Source organism: Muntiacus reevesi, chromosome 18 (genome assembly GCF_963930625.1).
Source record: "Muntiacus reevesi chromosome 18, mMunRee1.1, whole genome shotgun sequence".
Classification (NCBI taxonomy): Eukaryota; Metazoa; Chordata; class Mammalia; order Artiodactyla; family Cervidae; genus Muntiacus; species Muntiacus reevesi.
In genome coordinates, this window is record NC_089266.1 from 14,613,406 (window position 1) to 14,633,164 (window position 19,759).

Sequence of the window (19,759 nt, forward strand, 5' to 3'; positions counted from 1 at the left end):
GCTTCCTACTAAGAAAGCATTTTTTTAAGTCACTGCTTGTACCAGGTAATTTTTGCTGGGGCTGGGAAAGGGTTGGGTTTTTTGTGGGAGAGGGGTGGGTGGGTATTTTTTGTTGATGCTTTATGTGCCAGTGTGTTCCGAGGCAATAACAAGTTGCTGTGAAAACAGCATGTGCTGCTGCCTTTGTAACTGCATGGAAACTCTCCACATGGGTTTTTCTCCAGGTCAATGCAGAAATGTGTAAACTGGGAGAAGCAAATATAGTATTTTTTTTAACAGTTCATGAAATTAAGTTATTAAAGATAATAAAAATAAAATAAAGTTGAATTACTTTAATGCTATATATTTCTCAAATTAGCCTTGTTTTACAAACACTTGACCTGCATTTTAGAAATCAAAGTTGATATGCTTAGCTATCTTTTGATTAATAAAAGCTTTCTTAAAATCCCACACATTTGGACCATGGCAGCTAATTTTGTAATTTAAGCATTAATATGAACTACCTATGAACGTATATTAAACTAATTGACAAAAGTCTCAGAGTGCCGCCTTTACTTTTCTGGGGTTTCCCTACAAGAGTGTAAGCCCATAGGAATGTCCCTCTTGTTCAGTAAAAGTAAGCACTGAAATGCTTTTCCCTCAAAAGAGCTGGCGTTGACAATAATCCTTCTGTTGTTTAGTTGCTAAATTGTGTCCAGCTCTTTGTGATCCCATGGATTGTAGCACACCAGGCTTCCCTATAACTGTTAGCAGGTTTTGGTTTTGGAGTTTGTTTTAGTTTCTTGGCCTTGCCACACGGTTTGCAGGATCTTAGTTCCCCAACTGAGAATCAGACCCATGCCCTTGGCAGCAAAAGCGTGGAGTCCTAACCACTGGACCCCCCTGGTAAATCCCACCAGCTGTTTATAGAATGTTTTCTATTTTTATAGCCCTATTAATAGGCTTCTCCCTCAAAGTCCCCCACTAAAGTTAAGACACCATTGTCTCTCCTGTGACTGAGGGGACAAAGAAAGGAGAATGTTGTTGACTGTCACATGTTAGAAAACCACTAAGCCCTCCAGTCTTGTCTGCATTGCCTGGGCATTTAGCAGTACCACAACAACTGCTGGACTGGAAGATAAAGACTTGGTTTTTAGTGCCAGCAAAACCAGTTACTAATCCTTTGACTTTGGGTAAGTCACTAACCTCTTTGAGTCTCATTCTTCCTTCTACAAGGTAAGGATAGTAATTATTTTCTCTACCTGCCTCACATGTAGGTCAACACCAAGAGGTAATATGTGCAAAATTCTCCTGTAAATGACAGCACTATAAAAGTGTATCATCTAGGTTAACTTTCCTAGTGGTGTATTTTTGCTTTATTCTGTTTTGCTTTTCTTTCTCTCCGTGGAAACCAAGCAGATGCTTTCAGAGTTCTCTTAAGTTATAGCTATAATGTGTGTGTCTACACAGAACATGACAGTATTGGGGTGGGGGGTGGGTGGTTTATAATTCTGTTTCCTTAATCATAGAACCTTTCCTTGTCAGGCACCAATGTGAAACTTTTTTTTTTTTAATGGGACAGTTGGTTTTGATGCAAGGGGCAAAATACTATATTTTATCATTCCAGCTGCTTTTTCTTTAAGTTCTGGCCTCTCCTCATTTTAAATGATTTGAAAAGAGGTAAGAGAGAGGAGACAGTTAAACTCGTAAGAGTGGCTTCTACTACAGAATGCTAAAACAATAGTGAAAAATACTGCTTTTCTTTGTTTCTGGAATTTGGTGATGGGCCAAAGATTTATTTGCGTTTGGCTAAGTGTGATGGTTTTATCTTTGTGCAAGTTGAATGTCATCATCTCAGCTGTGACCTGAGAAGTGATAACAAATTTCAGAAAAAAAGTTGTATGTGTTTTTTTCCCCCCATAAGGAAAAACTTCATGTCTATTACTGTATTGCTTTCAATGGATATTACGAGGTTTTATTTTCATCTTTTAAAATTAATTGTCCTCTTTAATTCCACCTATTTGCTTTTCCAAATAGCATAACTTTTATTTCTTTAAAAGACACCCAAGCCTTTTAAAGTATTTAGTACCATGTAAGTCTTTAGGTTATTTGTTGTATCAACTTTGCTTTCCTATCACATTTTCAACCTAAATGCTTAAATAGCTTTTGCCTTTTTCTTGCACATACTTATATTACTTTCCAAGGTTGAAGCAAAGCTAGAATTGAAGCCAGTTTCCTGCTTCAGGAAAGAGTCCTGTGTTCATGGGTTACGACCCAGGTGCTGTCATAGTGCTGTGACAAGTCTCTTTCCTCATCTGTAAGTGGGCATCATCTACTCACCTTTCTGAAATGCCTGTTCAGAGGATCATGTTAGATCATAGGTATAAAGTGCTCAGGACTTGCCAGGTGGCACTAGTGGTAAAGAAACCCTTCTGCCAAAGCAGGAGACACAAGAGATGCAGGTTTGATCCCTTGGTCTGGGGGAAGGCGTGGAAACCCACTCCAGTATTCTTGCCTGGAGAATCCTAGGGACAGAGGAGCCTAGCAGGCTACAATCCATAGTGTCACAAAGAATCAGACACGACTGAAGCAATTTAGCACACATAAAGTGCTTTGACATATAAAATGCTCTATAAATTAAATAACCCTGCTCAACTTGTTAAACTACACATCATAAGCATTTCCAGCTGTCACTCAAGTATTCTAGGCAATTAGTTTTACTGTTCCCACAGTTAATTTATGTGCTATCTTGAAGAGGGCAGTGCACTCAGTGCTCATCAGTCCATCTCCATTCCTCTAGGCTTCAAGCAAATTTCAGAAGGCTCCAGAAATCTTGAAGAGTCCTACCCCTTATTATACATAAATGAGAAGCATAATGGAGCTTGTGTACCCCAGAACTCATAAGTCAAAAGCAAAGCAAGAAGACACTGAGTTTGTAAACTCAAAGTAGGCCTTGCATTACACCATTTTCTAAGTTATCTGGATTTAGGAGAACTTTCTGCAAGGAAATTTGCTCCTTTAAACAGTCTAGCCCAAAGATTCTCAAACTAGCTTTTGTGGGCAGTCGTGAAGATGGTGAGATCTTTTAGTCCCCTTGACCAACTGACATCCAGCTAGAAAATGACATATCTACAGGACTGGGTATCAGATGGGAAGTACTTCTGTGTTTAAATTCCCTATCCTGGTGGCTGCATTAAATTTGGCATCTTTTCAGGCACTGACTCCTCCAGTACTATTTCCAAAGACCACATGGGAAAATGATCTTTTCCAAAGAACATCACAAGGATTTTACTTCACTTTCTGCTACTATCTTGCTTTGTCAATTTACCAAGTTCGTTGCTGGGTAAGGATCTTATTTGATAATGAGAATAGTGAGAATACTGCTTGGGAGCGCTAAAGCAACAAATCAGAGTGATGTGTGTAAAATTCAATAAGATCTTGAGATGCACTGGAAAGAGCTCACATTGACTTTAGGCATCAAATTTCCATCAGTCCCTGTTTCAATGTAGCTGAACGCACCCATCTTGAAAGTTAAACCTGTATAAATCTGTGTCAAGGATCTTATCCAGGAAGGGCTAGTGTTCATTATTGAATGGTGTAGACCCAATTTTGGATCCAGCCCACCCCCACCCCCGCCTCCGTGAGCGGAGCAAGTAACTGAAAAAAACGCAGGCTCACGGAAGTCTTGCTCCATCATTCATTGCTTCATCCTTTCTCAAGCCCTGCATTCCTTGGCTGAGGCTAGCCTCCCCAGAAAGGCAAACTTCACAGGTTTCTGCAAACAGTACATGTCTCAAAGTCGTGGGTACGGAAGGATTCAGGACAAAAGATCCTGAGAGGGACAAAAAGGATAGTTGAGCTGTTTTCCTCCCTTTATAGAAGGCGGCACAGAGAAAGGGTGGGTTTCCCCTTTGTAGCTTGTCAGTCTGGTGCCCGAAAGGCCAAAGTGAGGGGCGTTCAAGATATCTTCAAAGAAAGTGCGAGACTGATCTTTTAACTAAAGTCCTACCACAGGAAAGGAAAAAGAACCCCCCAAAAGTAGCCAAGTCAGCAGCCAGCGTTGGTTTGCCTTCCTCTAGTCCCCTTGACTCTTCATTATTGAAATCACCCCACTTCCTTCCTCCTTCCGGGACCGAGGCTCACAGAGCCCTTTTCAGACCCCGAAGAACACATCAAGGACAAGTTAGGTCTCTGGCTTCCACGCGCGGGACACAGGTCCCATCTGTTGGAGACCGAATGCCCTCAGGTTTGCGCTGCGCGTAATCAGGTGACTCAGAACTGGAGAATCGCTCTGTGCGAGGTAGCTGCTAAGAAAAACCCCACCGCACTCGACACGCGAGAACCACGCTGCTTCTCCACTAGCCTCAGCCTGGTCGAGGGGGCCGGGGCGGGGCGGAGCTTCCCCACTGGCCGCGCCGGGGCGGGGCGGGGCTTCCTCTCCCGCGCGGGGCGGGGCGGGGCTTCCCCACTTACCGCGCCCGGGCAGAGGCAGCCGGGGCGGGGCGGGGCGGAGCTCTCCTCTACCAGCCCTCCCCGCGTCCCTCTACTGCGCATGGCACGTTGCGTACCTCCCTCCCAGCAACCGGCCTGGCGGCCGCGCGGCCTTAAACCAAGGAGGCGGAGCTGAGACTGGGCCGGGACTGCTTGCTAACTCCAGGACCAGGTACCGGGCTGGCGGGGCCGCCTGGTGCGCTTCGGGGATCAGTTCCTCCTCGCCTTGACGCCGATTCAATCTCCTCAGGGGCGGGCCTTCATCAGAGCGGCCACCTTTCGCCTCCCTCGTCCTCCGCGGGCCCCCTTTGCACCCGAATCCTTCTCGATTCACGCAATGAGGGGCTGTAGCCCGAGAAGAGAATAGGCTTGGGCCTGGCCCGGAGACCGCAGCGGAGTTGCCGGGCGGAACGCCTGCTTTCCCTCTCCCCTTCCCCCCTGATTTCCAGGCGGGAAACCTGGGGCCCAGGTGACAGTTTGCCCTGATGTAGCGAAGAGGAGGCATATCCTCTCCCCGCACCCCATCTGCGCCCCCCGCATCCGCATCTCTTCCCAGGCGGGACAGGCAGCAGTAGGTCAAGCCCTCGTAAGGACAGAGCTCAGGTATTCCCTGAATCAGCCTAAATAGAGCTTGTAATTGTCTTGTTTTCCAAAATGCTTACGTGCCCGCAGCACCTTGGGGTGGAGATGCGGGATGGGGGTAGGGAAGTGAGCTCGCGGGAAGGGGAGTGGTTAAATAAAATTGTTCAAGTTTTCAGGAAATGGGGAACCAACTTCTCTGCCCAGCCTTCTGTTAAGGTATTTTACTATCTTCGAACCTAACTTCTTTCCAAAGAGGAAAAGACGTGCCAATTGATCCTTTTCTTATTGTAACATTTGTTGGGGCAGAACCGAATTCCAGTATGTTTTTGTGGCATTAAGACACTTTTTCATTGACTGATCTATGCTTTTCTTTAGAGATCGCCAACACTGTGTCTTGTCCCTGAAAGTTGAAGAAACCAAATCTTTTCTGATTATCTGCCTCAAGCCAGGAGCCTATTCAGCCATAAGATAAAGTGTTGAACTGGTTAAATCTGTTTGCCCTTTAACTAGATTTCTTAGAGGTGTTGTGACCCAAATGCAGTGTTTATAGTTGTAATCCCAGACATGGAAGAAGAAAATCAGTGACAAAAATAGGGGAAGAAAAATTGATAACGTAAATAAATTTTCCTTTCTATACCATTTAGCATCTGGTCAGCGTTGTCAAATCAGATGATGCCTTTTCAGTCATCACATCTTTACACTCAGTCTTGAGGCTTCTCCCTAAGTTTCTCTGTTATCACTTACAGCTTCTAGAGCACAGGTTTTGGAATAGACCTAATCAGTCCTCTATTACTTGCCTGTGTAACTTCAATTGTTCGTTGTTGTTTTGTGTTTTTTTTTTTTTATTCTTTGGCCATGTCACACAGCATGTGAAATCTTAAGTTCCCCACCAGGGATTGAACCTGCTCCTCCTGCAGTGGAAGCAGGGAGTCTTAACAGCTGGACCGCGAAGGAAGTCCCATGTCTGTGTAATTTGGGCATTTAACCTCTCTTAGTCCTAATTTCCTGATCTGTAAAACGAGGATCAATAATAACTTATTGTGAGCTGATCTCCATGAAGCATTTAGCACATGCTAAGTTCACCATAAGTGTCTGCTGCTTTGATTATTTTCACTATTATTAATTTAACAGACACAAGAGTGTCCATATTAAGTGTTGGTCACAGTAGCCCCTGGAATGCAGCAGTAAACAAGATGCATTCCCTGCTTTCTCAGACTCTCTAGTGACGGAAAATGATAAAGAGGCCGTTGAGAGAGTGGTATATATAAGGATTGAGTACAGAGGCCAAGCATCTAACCCAAGTGGAGTGGGGCAGTCTAGCAAAAGGACAGGCAAAAGATGAATAGATTGGAAAGTGTAAGTGGTCCACAAGGGGAAGCAGGATCTTTAAAGTTTTTCCTTTGGGTTCCATTTCCTACCTGCCTTTGAAGTTGTTCTTAGTCATACCCAACTCTTTGTGACTCCCATGGACTGTATCGCCCGCCAGGCTCCTCTGTCTGTGGAATTTTCCAGGTAAGGATACTGGAGCGGGTTGCTGTTTCCTGCTGCAGGCGATCTTCCCGACCCAGGAATCAAATCCTCCTCTCCTGCATTGGCAGGCGGATTCTTTATTATTGTGTCACCTGGGAAGTCCGTTGCCTTGATGCTCCATGTCCTTTAAGAAGCTCCATGTCCTAAATATGAACTTATCACAAGGCTTACTTCCCAGCTTTCTGCTTTTCTCTCAGCATTTTCTTCTAAAGTGAATTTCTGTCATTCGTAGAGCTTTAGCTACTGACTCCCAAGTCCGCATAGCCATCTCTAACCCCTCTTTTAAGCATCAGTCTTACTTTTCTAACTAAATGCTATTTCCACTTGGGATATATAACTGTTTTCTTAGTTGCAGCGTAACTTAAAAACAAACTCATCTTTCCAACCAAAATAACTTCCATCTCTGACATTTTCTAGTTTGTCTTTGATACACTACTCTTTGCAGTTACTCAGGCACCAAAAATAAAAAAGTCATCAGAGTTGTTCACAGGTAGAACAGGTTCCCTGATTAGGTAGTAAGTTTTGAAGCAGAGACTTGATAACCTTATATCCAGGTGTTTATAAAGCTGTTCTTCCAAAGAGTGGAGGATGGACTCAATGACTTATGGTGTCCTTACTAACTCATTTTCTTTCTCCTTATCCATCTGTTTTTTTTAATTGGAGGTTGATTGCTTTACAATGTTGTGTTGGTTTCTGCCTTACAACAACACGAATCAGCCATAACTATATTTATGTATCCCTTCCCTCTAGAGCCTCCCTCCCACCCATCCCCATCCATTTCTCAATATTCGTTCTTCCACAGGTTCTTATCACCAGAGATGTGGCCCAGGATAACTGTATTCCCTCTTTTTCTTTTTTTCATTATACTGGATTCTAACTAACATTCCTTTCTCTGGGTTGTTTTCACCTCCCTCCTCTCACATCTCTTTGCAGATTACACAACCCCTCACAACCTTCAGTTCAGTCGCTCAGTCGTGTAGGACTCTTTGCGACCCCATGGACTGCAGCACGCCAGGCTTCCCTGTCCATCACCACCAACTCCCGAAGCTTGCTCAAACTCATGTCCATCCAGTCGGTAATGCCATCCAACCATCTCGTCCTCTGTCATCCTCTTCTCTTCCCAGCCGAGAACCAGGGAATCCCCTCATAAGCCTAGCCCATCTGAAAAAAAAGAATGGAAATGTAGCAGATTTTTTTCTAGATTCTTAAAAAGCACATCTGAGTATTTTAGTATTTTAGTTTTAAAATCAGCTTTATTCAGATATAATATACCTGTAACAAAATACACCTATAGCAAATGTACAGTTTGTTGAGTTTTGACAAGTATAGTTACATAATCACCATGCAGTAAAGATACAGAACTTTTTCATCACCCTGAAAAGTTCTTGTGTTTTTCTTTGAAGTTGGTCCCTCATCTCACTGTTGGGTTCAGGCAATCAAGACCTGCTTTCTGTCATATTTTTGCTTTTTCTAGAATTTTATGCAAATAGAAACAGTATGTAGATTTGTGTCTGACTTTTTCCCCTTAACCTGAAATTGTTGTCTATGTCAGCAGTTTCTCCCTTTTTATTGCTCAGTAGTATTACATTGGTGTCTGTTCAGTTCAGTCACTCAGTCGTGTCCAACTCTTTGCAACCCCATGGACTACAGCATGCGAGGCCTCCTTGTCCATCACCAACTCCCGGAGTTTACCCAAACTCATGTCCATTGAGTCAGTGATGCCATCTAACCATCTCATCCTCTGTCATCCCCTTCTCCTCCCGCCTTCAATCTTTCCCAGCATCAGGGTCTTTTCAAATGAGTCAGTTCTTTGCATCAAGTAGCCAAAGTATTGGAATTTCAGCTTCAACATCAGTCCTTCCAAAGAATACTCAGGACGGATCTCCTTTAGGATGGACTGGTAGGATCTCCTTGCAGTCCAAGGGACTCTGAAAAGTCTTCTCCAACACCACAGTTCAAAAGCATCAATTCTTCAGCGCTCAGCTTTCCTTATAGTCCAACTCTCACATCCATACATGACTACTAGACGGACCTTGTTGGTAAAGTAATGTCTCTGCTTTTTAATGTGCTGTCTAGGTTGGTCATAGCTTTTCTTCCAAGGAGTAAGTGTCTTTTAATTTCATGGCTGCAATCACCATCTGCAATGATTTTAGAGCCCAGAAAAATAAAATCTGCCACTGTTTCCCCATCTATTTGCCATGAAGTGATGGGATTGATGCCATGATCTTAGTTTTCTGAATGTTGAGCTTTAAGCCAACTTTTTCACTCTCCTCTTTCACTTTCATCAAGAGGCTCTTTAGTTCTTCTTCACTTTCTGCCATTAGGGTGGTGTCATCTGCATATCTGAGGTTATTGATATTTCTCCCAGCAATCTTGATTCCAGCTTGTGCTTCATCCAGCCCAGCGTTTCTCATGATGTACTCTGCATATAAGTTAAATAAGCAGGGTGACAATATACAGCCTTGACGTACTCTTTTCCTATCTGGAGACAGTCTGTTATTCCATGTCCAGTTCTAACTGTTGCTTCCTGACCTGTACCACATTTTTAAAATGTATTTACCAGTTGGTAGATGCTTGAATTGTTTTCAACTTGGGGCTATAGTGAATAATGCTTTTATGAACATTCATGTACAAGTTAATGAGAAGATACGTTTTCATTGCTCTTGAGTAGATGACCTAGAGCAGAATTATTGAGAAAGAAGCTATTAAACCATTTTCCAGAGGGGCCGTACTTGTTTGCATTCCCACCAGCATTGTACGAGAGTTCCAGCTGGTTGATGTCCTTGTCAACTCTTGGTATTGTCAGTCTTTAATGTTTAGCGGTTTTGGTGGGTGTTTAATGGTATCTCATTGTGGCTTTATGTTTATTTCCCTGATGACAAGTAATGTTGAACATCATTTCATGTGCTTAGTGGCCACTCCTTTATCTCCTGTTCAGATCTGTTCCCATTGTTTAAACTGGGTTGTCTTAAAATTCTCTATAAATTCTGTATATAAAGTCCTTTGTAGATACACATGCATGCTCACAGAATATGTTTTCTCCCAATCTTTTCAGTTTCTTAGTGGTGTCTTTGTAAGGCAGACATTTTAAATTTTGATAAAGATTAATTTGTCATATTTTTCTTTTATGTTTCATGCTCTTGACAGTCTATTTTTGAATCTCTGCTTATCCCAAGATCATGAAGATTTTCTCCTCTCTTTTCTTTAGTAGTTCTAACTTTTTCTTTAGCTGTGTGATCCATTTCAAGTTAATTTTTGTGTGCAATATAAAGTCAGCATTGAGGTTCATTTTTTTCTAAATAAATATCAAGTTGTATCCAGACTGTTTTTCCCCATAAAATTATTTTGGCCATTCTCTTGATTGAAAAGTAATTGACCTTATATGCATGGGTCTGTTTCTGGGTTCTCTGTTCTGTTTCACTGACCCATATATCTATCCTTAGACCAAAGTACACCATCTTGATTACTATAGCAATAAAGTAAGTCTGGAGTTCAGGTAATAAAAGTCTTCTGACTTTCTTTTTCAAAATTATTTTGGCTCTTTTAGGTCCCTCATATTTCCATGTACGTTTTAGCCTGAGCTTATCAATTTCTCTTGAAAGTTTGCTGGGATTTTGATAAGCATTGCACTGAATCTGTAGATCAATTTGGAGAGAATTGACATCTTAATAATATTGAGTCTTCCAATTTATGAACATGGCATATCTTTTATCTAGATCATCTTTAATCTCTCTTAGCAGTGTTTTATCATTTTATTTTATTATTATTTTTTTTTAATTTTTTTATTTTTCAGTGGGTTTTGTCATACATTGATGTGAATCAGCCATAGAGTTACACGAATTTCCCATCCCGGTCTCCCTGTTTTATCATTTTAAACATACAAGTCTAACTCATAGTTTATTAAAAGTATTCCTAATCATTTTATGTGTTCATTGGTTTATTGATGGTATTTGTTAAATTTCATTTTCTGATTGGTTGTTGCTCTATATAGAAATACAACTGGGTTTTATAATTGATCTTTATAAATTAACTTTCTTAAGTATAATGATTTTTTTTTTGTAGAATACGTAGGTTTCTATGTAGGACTTCCCTGATAACTGAGTTAGTAAAGAATCCACCTGCAATTCAGGAGACCCCAGTTCAATTTCTGAGTCAGGACGATCTGGAGAACAGATAGGCCACCCACCCCAGTATTCTTGGGCCTCCCTTGTGGCTCAGCTGGTAAAGAATCCGCCTGCAATGCGGGAGACCTGGCTTGGGAAGATCCCCTGGAGAAGGAAAAGGCTACCCACTCCAATATTCTGGCCTGGAGAATTCCATGAACTGTATAGTTGGTGGGGTCGCAAAGAGTCGGACACGACTGAGCGACTTCCACTAAATTTCTATGTATACAGTCTTGTTGTTTATGAATAAAGAATTTTACATCCTTTTTTCCCATCTGTATGCCTTTTATTTCTTCTTGCCTTTTTGCATTGGCCAAGACAACTAGTACAGTGATGAAAAGAAATGATAAGAACATTGTTGCTTTATTTCTGTCCTTAGAGGAAATTCGTTCATTCTTCTTACTATTAATAGATGTTAGCTATAAATTTTTTATACGTATCTTTTACCAATTTGACTTGGTAAATCCCATTTCTATCCTATTCCTTTTCGACTATTCCTAGTTGACTAAGAGTTTTTTTTTTTTAAACTTGGGGCTTAGTGTTGAATTTTGTTAGATGGTTTTTCTCCATCAATTGAAATGATTGTATTTTTACTTGTTTACTCAGTAAGATAAAATTACATCATTTTTTAAAATGCCTTAAAATTGGTGGTTCTTTATTTGCAAGCAGCTTCAAAAACTGTTTTGTGTATGTTGATTCATTTTTTAATGTTAAACTGATCTTTTATTCCTGAACTAAACCCTCCTTGGTCATGATGTATTATGCTTTTAGCCATTCTAGATATAAATTCTTAACTATAAATAGCAAACATAAAATCAGGATGACATGAAAAAACATACTTTTGAGAAGTGGCAAGAGGTCTTGGGAATGGGTAACAAAAATATAAAACTTAGCAAAAAGGTTGGAAAATAAAGTTTGAAGAAGTTTCCTGGAAAGTAGAAAGTTGTAAAGTAGGAGTGAAATATAACTTTAGTGGATAATCCTAGAAATACACCTTTAACTATTAGAATTTCTGTTGCTATTTCTTGCTACAAAAATAATATTCCCCAGAATTGGAAGACCCACATTTCCACATTAAAAAGACTGAATGCCACCAACTTTTCAGCTAGTCTAGATTATAGCTGGAGGATGGAGGGCCTCAGGAAGGCAGTCTCCAGGGAAAAATTGCAATGAATGAGTTTGAGTGTGTGGAAAAATACATTGATAAGACTAATAGCAGAAATTTTGAAAAAGTTAATAACTAAATGGAAAAACAAGCAAGTGAAAAAATGAGGCAATTATTAACTCTGCTGGGGGTGGGGTGGGAGAACGAGTGTATAAGACAAAAAACAGTCATCTCTAACTGTTTACCTCTGCTAAGAACCAAGTCCTTGGGCTTGCCAGGTGGCACTAGGGGTAAAGAACCTGCCTGCCAACGCAGGAGACATAAGAGACTCCTTATGAGTTCGATCCCTGTGTCACGAAGATCCCCTGGAGGAGAAGGTGGCAACCCATTTCAATATACCTGCCTGGAGAATCCCATGGACAGAGGAGTCTGGCCAGCTACAGTCCGTGGGGTCACAAAGAGTTGGACTCGACTGAAGCAACTTAGCATGCAAGAACCATGTTGGTATAGTCATAGTAATGTAAATTTGGACCATGGTTTTAACCAAAAATTATGTCAGAACTATGTTGGGAAAATGAAGGCAGGAAAGTAGGGTGCAGGTGATACAGGAGAGCTTAGTTTTCACCTACCATGGTGGAAAGTTAGTAGATAAATGTCTGAAATGGGTATGTCATCACATGTAAACAACATGTAAAAATGATGATTAAAAATAATTAAAGGTAATTTCTTCTGCAAAGGGGTCAAGAGAAATTAAAAAAATTTTTTTAAAAAACCTATAACAAACTTCATTTTCCTTACAGAGATGCAGTATTTTGGAATGTATTTGGCCATAGTATATCCAGGTTTATTGTCACTGAAAGTTTCTCTAAAATGTCTTTACAGTCTAGCAATTTGTAGGTTTAGTTCAGTGCTTTGAATAGTAGACTCAGTTTTTGTTAATCAACAAATATTTCTACAAAAGCAGACTTGACTAACAACTTGTGTCTATTTTCCTTTTAGGTTTAAATTTTTGAAATTGAAGTAGGTCTACACGTTAGGAACTCATGTCTTTTCTTGTAAGTAAACCAGAGCGAATTAGGGTGAGTGTTTCTCTTCTTCTGCCTTTACTATTTTTTATTTTCTGAAAAGCAGTGTGTTTTAGCAGATATTGTAGACTTTTTTTTTTTAATGTGATGCTCAGAATCATATAGAAGTGAGAGGTGTAGAAAGTCAAGCAGGTATTGCAGCCTCCACTCCAAAGAACAGAACTTGCAGGCACAGGCTGACCAGAGACACAGAATATAATATGCCCACCAGCTTGTCTGATAGAGAAGAAACAAGGTAGCTTATTTTATGAGTATCAGTCATACATTAAATGAGTTGCTGGCCTTTTTCATCGTAGATATGCACCCACTAATGATCTGCCTGTTTCCTATGCATTATCAGAGAGTTTGTGGGTTTTAAAAATCAGCATCAAATTGTAATCATTGGAACACTTTTTTGAGCCCAGGCCATCAGCAGTAAAAGCACAGAGTCCTAACCACTGGACTGCCAGGGAACTGCCATCATAGGTTTTAACTGAAGACTCTGAAAAATTTTATTACACCTGAGAACTTTGCTAGCTAAAATGACCTCAGGAACAAATACTGGGTTTAGTGTCCATGATTTCGTAAAAGACTGTCATATTTATTATCAAGTATTTAAATGCGGTAGCAATCATTTTAAATTCTTTAACAGTGTATGTGTAATATGAGACGTTGTGAATGGACCACCCTCCTTTGTGGCCTGTGGCATCTCAGCTCCTTGATCAGGGATTGCGCCTGAGCCACAGCAGTGAAAGCCTGGAATCCTAACCATTAGGCCACCAGGGAATTCCCTGAATATACTACTTTAAGTATTAAGGTGTAAATTATATTTTGTGGTACAGTGCATATGAATTTTTTATATCGAGTTTTTTATTTAGGGTGTTGCTTTTTTACTTGGAAAAAATTGATACAGAGAAGGATAGAGAATGATGGTATAGTTTCAATTCATAGTCCATATTATGCGATTTTTTTTTTTTGCAACTTATTTCTGAATGTTCCTTCTTTTTTCTTCTGTTTATGTGGGTAAGAATAGTTTATATTGGAAAGAATAAACTTTGCTATTAAGAGGGTAAAAGATTACAGAATCCCTCCTTGGCCTGAACTCTACCCAGTGGAAAGAATACCCTCAAGCCAGTGGGCTTCCTGGTGGCACTAGTGGTAAAGATTTTTACCTGCCAGTGCAGGAGATGTGGGTTCGATTCCTGGGTGGGGGAGATCCCCTGGAGAAGGAACTGGCAGCCTACTCCAGTACTCTTGCCTGGACAATTCCATGGAGGGAGGACCCTACCGGACTACGCTACAGTCCATGGGGTTGCAAAGAGCCAGACGCGACTGAGCACACACACAGGAAGGCACTAACTTCCTATTGTAAGCTCTAAATGTTGAGTCAAAGTAATATCAGCCCTTAAGTGAAATGCAGCCCTGTTCCCTTTGCTTTTATGTATGAGCTGCTTTTCTCTCAACCTGATTCAAGTGAAACCAGACCTCTGATTATGGTATGATGGAAACCCATACTCATTTGAAATAGGCCAGTGATGTAAACCATACATCAGTCATGCTAGTTCAGTCCTCATAAACTTGGTAGAAAATTTAAATGTTGATGATGTCTTTAGAACTCCTACCGGATGAAAGAATGTGTAGCTGACTGATTCCTTTTACAAACTACTAGGAGCTTGTGAAAACCTGTTTCATCCCTGTTTTCTGTGCTGTGAATTCATCATATTTTTTTCACATTGGCAGTAATGACCCAAAGCATCTATAGTAGACAGCCGTGGACTGACTAAGATGAGACCCAAAGGCAGTTTTATATACAGGAAGGATGAAAACATCCCTCATTACTAGGGCCAGTGCTACCTGTCATCTGTCAGGTTTAAGAATTGCTCACCAAATTAGAAAAGAATAGAGCAAGAAATTAATCTATTGTTTTCAGCCGATTTGAATCCCGGTTTCTTTTAAAAACTTTTCCTTAGTAATGTAGCCTAACTATACTGCATGATTCAGTTTTCATAGTTGTATTTTTGTCTTTCTAATGGCTGATCGCTAATTTTTTGTGGCTTGGAAGAAGTACTAATTCTCTCTGGGGTTTTCCTCTTTAGCGGTGGGTCTCGGAAAAGTTCATTGTTGAGGGCTTAAGAGATTTGGAACTATTTGGAGGTAAGTACAGTATGGCTTTTAGCCATCACTTTAGAATAAATATCACTACCCTTTTCTTGATTAAAATCAATTTATAGACATTAGCGATTCCAAGGGCAAGTTGTTATATTTATTTGGCTATACTTTTATATTTTTTTGGCTCTTCTTTGAATCCATGGTTTCCCCCAAATCTGAGGGCTAATCTAGCAGTTAGTTGTCCTTGGCCTGTCTTGATTGTTAAAAAGCCAGTATTTACTTAAAAGCACACGTGTTTCTTCTTAAGTATTTGTCGAGTTGAAGTACTTAAAAGGAAAAAAGTAGGTGTTTAAAAGCCTCTAGCCAAAAACAAACAAAAAAAATAAATAAAATAAACAACAACAAAAAAAAAGCCTCTAGCCTTGAAGATTTAAAAAATAAAATTATGGTCAGGACAGAGGTAGCAGTGATATAAAAGTTATGGTTTTACTGATGAATCTAGTTGACTCATCTTTTCATAAGACTTAAAAAGAGACTAAAGAAAAAAATCTGTCAGGACAAAGGCACAAACTTCCTATTGTAAATTCTAAATGTTGATTCAAAGTAAAGTAGATTTGCAATTTGGAGGTTTAATAGACCCAACCCCTTCCCTTTGGTCAAACTGAGCTGTTTTGGGAACTGTGATCTTAATTGAAGGCAAGGAAGATTCCTTTTCTATAAAAATAATAGTAATAAAGCCCCATTCTTTGTGTCTGAACACCACAGATACTCACTTTAGCGCCTATAGCTAAGGAAACGGAGAAGGCAGTGGCACCCCACTCCAGGGCTCTTGCCTGGAAAATCCCATGAACGGAGGAGCCTGGTAGACTGCAGTCCATGGGGTCGCTGAGTCGGACTGACAGCAACTTCACTTTCACTTTTCACTTTCATGCCCTGGAGAAGGAAATGGCAGCCCACTCTAGTGTTCTTGCCTGGAGAATCCCAGGGGTGGGGGAGCCTGGTGGGCTCCCATCTATGGGGTCGCACAGAGTCGGACACGACTGAAGCGACTCAGCGGCAGCAGCAGCAGCCAAAGAAATGGCTTATCAGATTGTGTGTTGGTTAACTGATCCAAAATACCCTGAAAGGCTTGAGTAATTGAAAACTCAAAACACGTTAGTTCCCAGGTGGTACCTATTAATTTATTTTCCCTAATGCCACTCAGAAAACTTCTGTAGTTGAATTATTCATGAACTTTGTCGAAGGGTTGTATATAAGACAAATGAGAGTTTAGAAAAACGAGTTATTTTTGTTTTGATTGTAAAGAATAAAAATAATCTACACAATAAAGGCAAGGCTTATGGAACAGAAATGCTCTTATTCTCATTTTTTTCCCATCACTAATGATAACACGATGGTTTTAAAGTAAACACTGGCATTGATGAAAATTAGTTGAAAGTCCAGTTTACATTAGTTTAAAATATTCCAGTTATGTGAATTAGATGAATGGATTTTGATTTCCGTGTCTTGAGTGTAGGATTTCTGGGTGTCCTTTGATAATTGCCTAGTCTCTGGTCTGAGGAGGATGAAGAAATTGTTCTATATATCGTTTACGGCTTAATGAAGTGTATATTCAGGTTGATACAGCTTGGGATTTGCCTTCTGCTCTGTGAATACTGGGTTTCATTTCCCTTCACCTGGCTCCTTATCTCTGACTGTAAGAAGCCTGTCTTAAGCAACCATTCCTGCCATTTGTATACCAGGAAACTGATCCATGGCACACACACACAAATCTTATTTTGATAAATTGAGGCTAATTTACTCTGCAGATACTTTGGAGACATGTAATCATTCCAGTCCTTGACAGTTAGAATCTTTACTTCGATTATTTTTCAGAATAGAGAAAATAAAAAGCATACATACAGAAGTTGTCGTCTTTTGGAGCAGAAAGTTATTTAAGCTGTCGTTTGCTTTGTTTATGTTCACCAGGCATAGCAGAGGGCCCAAAAGCCCCTGCTTTATTTTCATTCAGAACAGAATGTATCTGACTGAAGAATCAAATTCAGTAATGGTCCCACAAACACAGGTTGCTGTATTAAAACTGCTTTTTTTTTTTTTTGCAAATCTATTTTTTATTTCCTCTACTCCCTGGGAAATCACCAACAATGTCTATAATTTTATAATGAGTTTTTATAAAAGTGTAAGACTCTGAAACCAGCCTATTGAAAGTAATATTGCGTGCTGATGGAAAGTAATCGTATAACTGAAACTATAGCAGCTGAGTCATAGTCGGTAAAGAATACCCGTAGAATAAGAGTCTTGCCAAGTTTTGAAGAGCCAAAGATTGATGTTTAAAAGCCCATGTATCTGCAGCATTTTTACTGTGGATCTGTGTGTGTGTGTGTTTATATGTAGCACTGCAGGCAGATTTGCTATAATGACTTAAGTGGTTTCTATTAATAAATGTAGTCTTAAGAGCAGTAATTGCTGTTCTGCATGTGGGTGTGTCTTCTGCCAAAAACACAAAATGCCAACAACCAATTTCTCTACTCCAGAGCAGCCTCCGGGTGACACTCGGAGAAAAGTAAGTGATTTCCTAGGCTCTTGTACCATGGCTGTTGCATGGAGTTGATTTGTGGAGCTCTGTTTGGTTTTTTGGTTGGTTTATCATTTTACATTTCTGCTCATCTGCCCTTGAGTTTTATTTGCAATATCATTCTTCTTGTGGGGACTCAGGTTTCACCCCGGAGAGATTCTGATGTGTACTTTGACAACTGAAAAAACATCTCAGGCACTTTTTCTCTCTCCTAGCCCTCCCAATCACCTGGCCGCCCTCTCCAAAAAAAAAAAGAGAGAGAGAGAAAGTTTCAACAATCTAATGTGGTTATCTTGCAATAACTAGTGGTACTATATTTTCTGTCCTTAGTCAATTAATAATAGATTTCAGTCCACAGAGAGTATATAGATCTCTGTCTAGATTATAAGGCAGGACTTCAAATCTACTTTAAAAACAAAACCCCAGATTTTAACGTAGAAAACAGAAAATGTATTATTTTATTGGCAGAAGTTTTAAGAGTCCTGCCCCACTTCTGACTCTTCTAGTTTATTTTACCAATGGGAATAACAGCAGCAGACCAAGCTGTTTCTGATACGGTGAATCAGAGTCTTATGCAGAGAGATCAGAGCCCTTTTCTCCATAGACCTCTTCCTCTTTTCCAATGACAACCTTTGTGCCTTTTGCAAGCAGCTCCTAGGCGGGTGAAAGATAATGCTGCTGACTAGTTTATTTTTTTTAGGAGTTTATCTTTGAGTAAAGCTTGCTTGGCAGTGCCTGTCTATCAGATCCGAATATTTCCAGTCAGGAGGCCAAAAACGTGCACGAGCAGTTAGGTGTTTTTCCAGAGTACAGTGCCAGTGTGTATAGTTTTTATATTTCTCCAGCTGCTGATTTGATACCAGAAGTTCATCCTGTGTGAAACCTGTGGGGGGTGGGATGTACTTATTTGCCGGGCATTTCATAGATAACTAGTCTCTGTGCTTTACTTCATTGTTTTATATTCTTTAAACAAAGTTATTTAATGGTCATTTCTCGATATCAGTAGCTTACGTATTTTTCAAATGCTTCAGAATGAACAAAATACTTTTCACGGTAGGGGAAACTAAGAAAAGACTTTGATAGAATTAGTTCTTTCTCCAGGCAATTTGAGATTACACATTACACTAATAAAACTATGGCATGCTATGTTTAAAGAGAATGGACTTCATATCTCATCCTTTTCATCTGAATTCTGACCTTGTCTAAATCTGAAACAGTATAATGGACTAACCTGCCTTTCTTGTGGGAAAATCAGACCAAACCTCTTCCTTTAGAAATATTACTGCCTTTGTTTGTTTTCCTAAATAAAGATCGGTTTCTCCCTGAGTTCAGACCGTAGAACATGCACAGTGCAGAAAGCCTCCATGTTAGGGTCATTTCCAGGGAGCTGGGGACAGAATGGTAGAGGGGCCACAGCAATCAGGACTAGTTCATTTCATAAAACTCCAAACTGCCCAGGGAACTCACTCATATTCCCAGTTACCTAGAGAATTTCATTTTCTAAAACACTCCAAGGTACTTTTCTGTAGTCAACAAAGACAGTTGAAATACTACATTTGTCAAGTTACAAGCTAATCATAGCAGTAATTAAATGAATCATTCCTTACCTAGGCTCAACAGAAGTTTGACTTTAGTGCATAGATAGTATGTCTTATATGCACTCTTGGCAAGAAAAGGAGAGATGGGTAGTTTTAAGAAAAGGTATCCCGTCGGTAGTTTTTCCAAAGGGAATTATTTAAAATGCGTGTAAAAAAAAATTTATCTCAGGACTCAACTGTCTTTCATAGTCCTCTTTTTCAAATTAGAGAAGCATAAGGCGTTTTGCATAGAGATCAGAGGAGAGACCTTAAAACACAGTCATTCTAGATTTGTTCTCATTGGGGCCATGTTGCTAGCTGCTAAAATACACAGTACTTTCTCTCATGCAGGTGTCAGATTCTGATCTGTAAAGTTCCCCCGGTAACAGAGCAGCTAGGGAGTGTGTCATAGGAGGACTAGCGTTCGCAGTCTAGGTCTGTATGTTGAACTGTCTCCAGTGGAACGGGCTGGTACGTTTGCTTCTCCTCTTCAACCCATGGGAATAACAAGGTCATGGGCAGAAAACCTCCTGAGTTCAAATGCTGGCTTAAATTTTCTTTTTTTTTCCCTTTTTTTTGGCCAC

General features: G+C 40.2%; 1 protein-coding gene across 12 annotated transcripts in view; it reads left to right on the plus strand.

Moving 5' to 3' along the window:
• The first annotated feature begins 4,543 nt into the window (after window positions 1-4,543).
• STRADA (STE20 related adaptor alpha) overlaps window positions 4,544-19,759 on the plus strand; it is a 28,108-nt gene continuing 12,892 nt past the window's right edge. The window contains exons 1-5 of one of the 12 annotated variants that reach the window (XM_065909465.1): window positions 4,570-4,642; window positions 4,721-5,073; window positions 12,850-12,929; window positions 15,011-15,068; window positions 17,558-17,586. In XM_065909465.1, the coding sequence (XP_065765537.1) occupies window positions 12,894-12,929; window positions 15,011-15,068; window positions 17,558-17,586 (123 nt within the window). In that variant the 5' untranslated portion in view covers window positions 4,570-4,642; window positions 4,721-5,073; window positions 12,850-12,893. The other 11 variants (XM_065909464.1, XM_065909467.1, XM_065909468.1 and 8 more) reach the window with 11 other exon arrangements.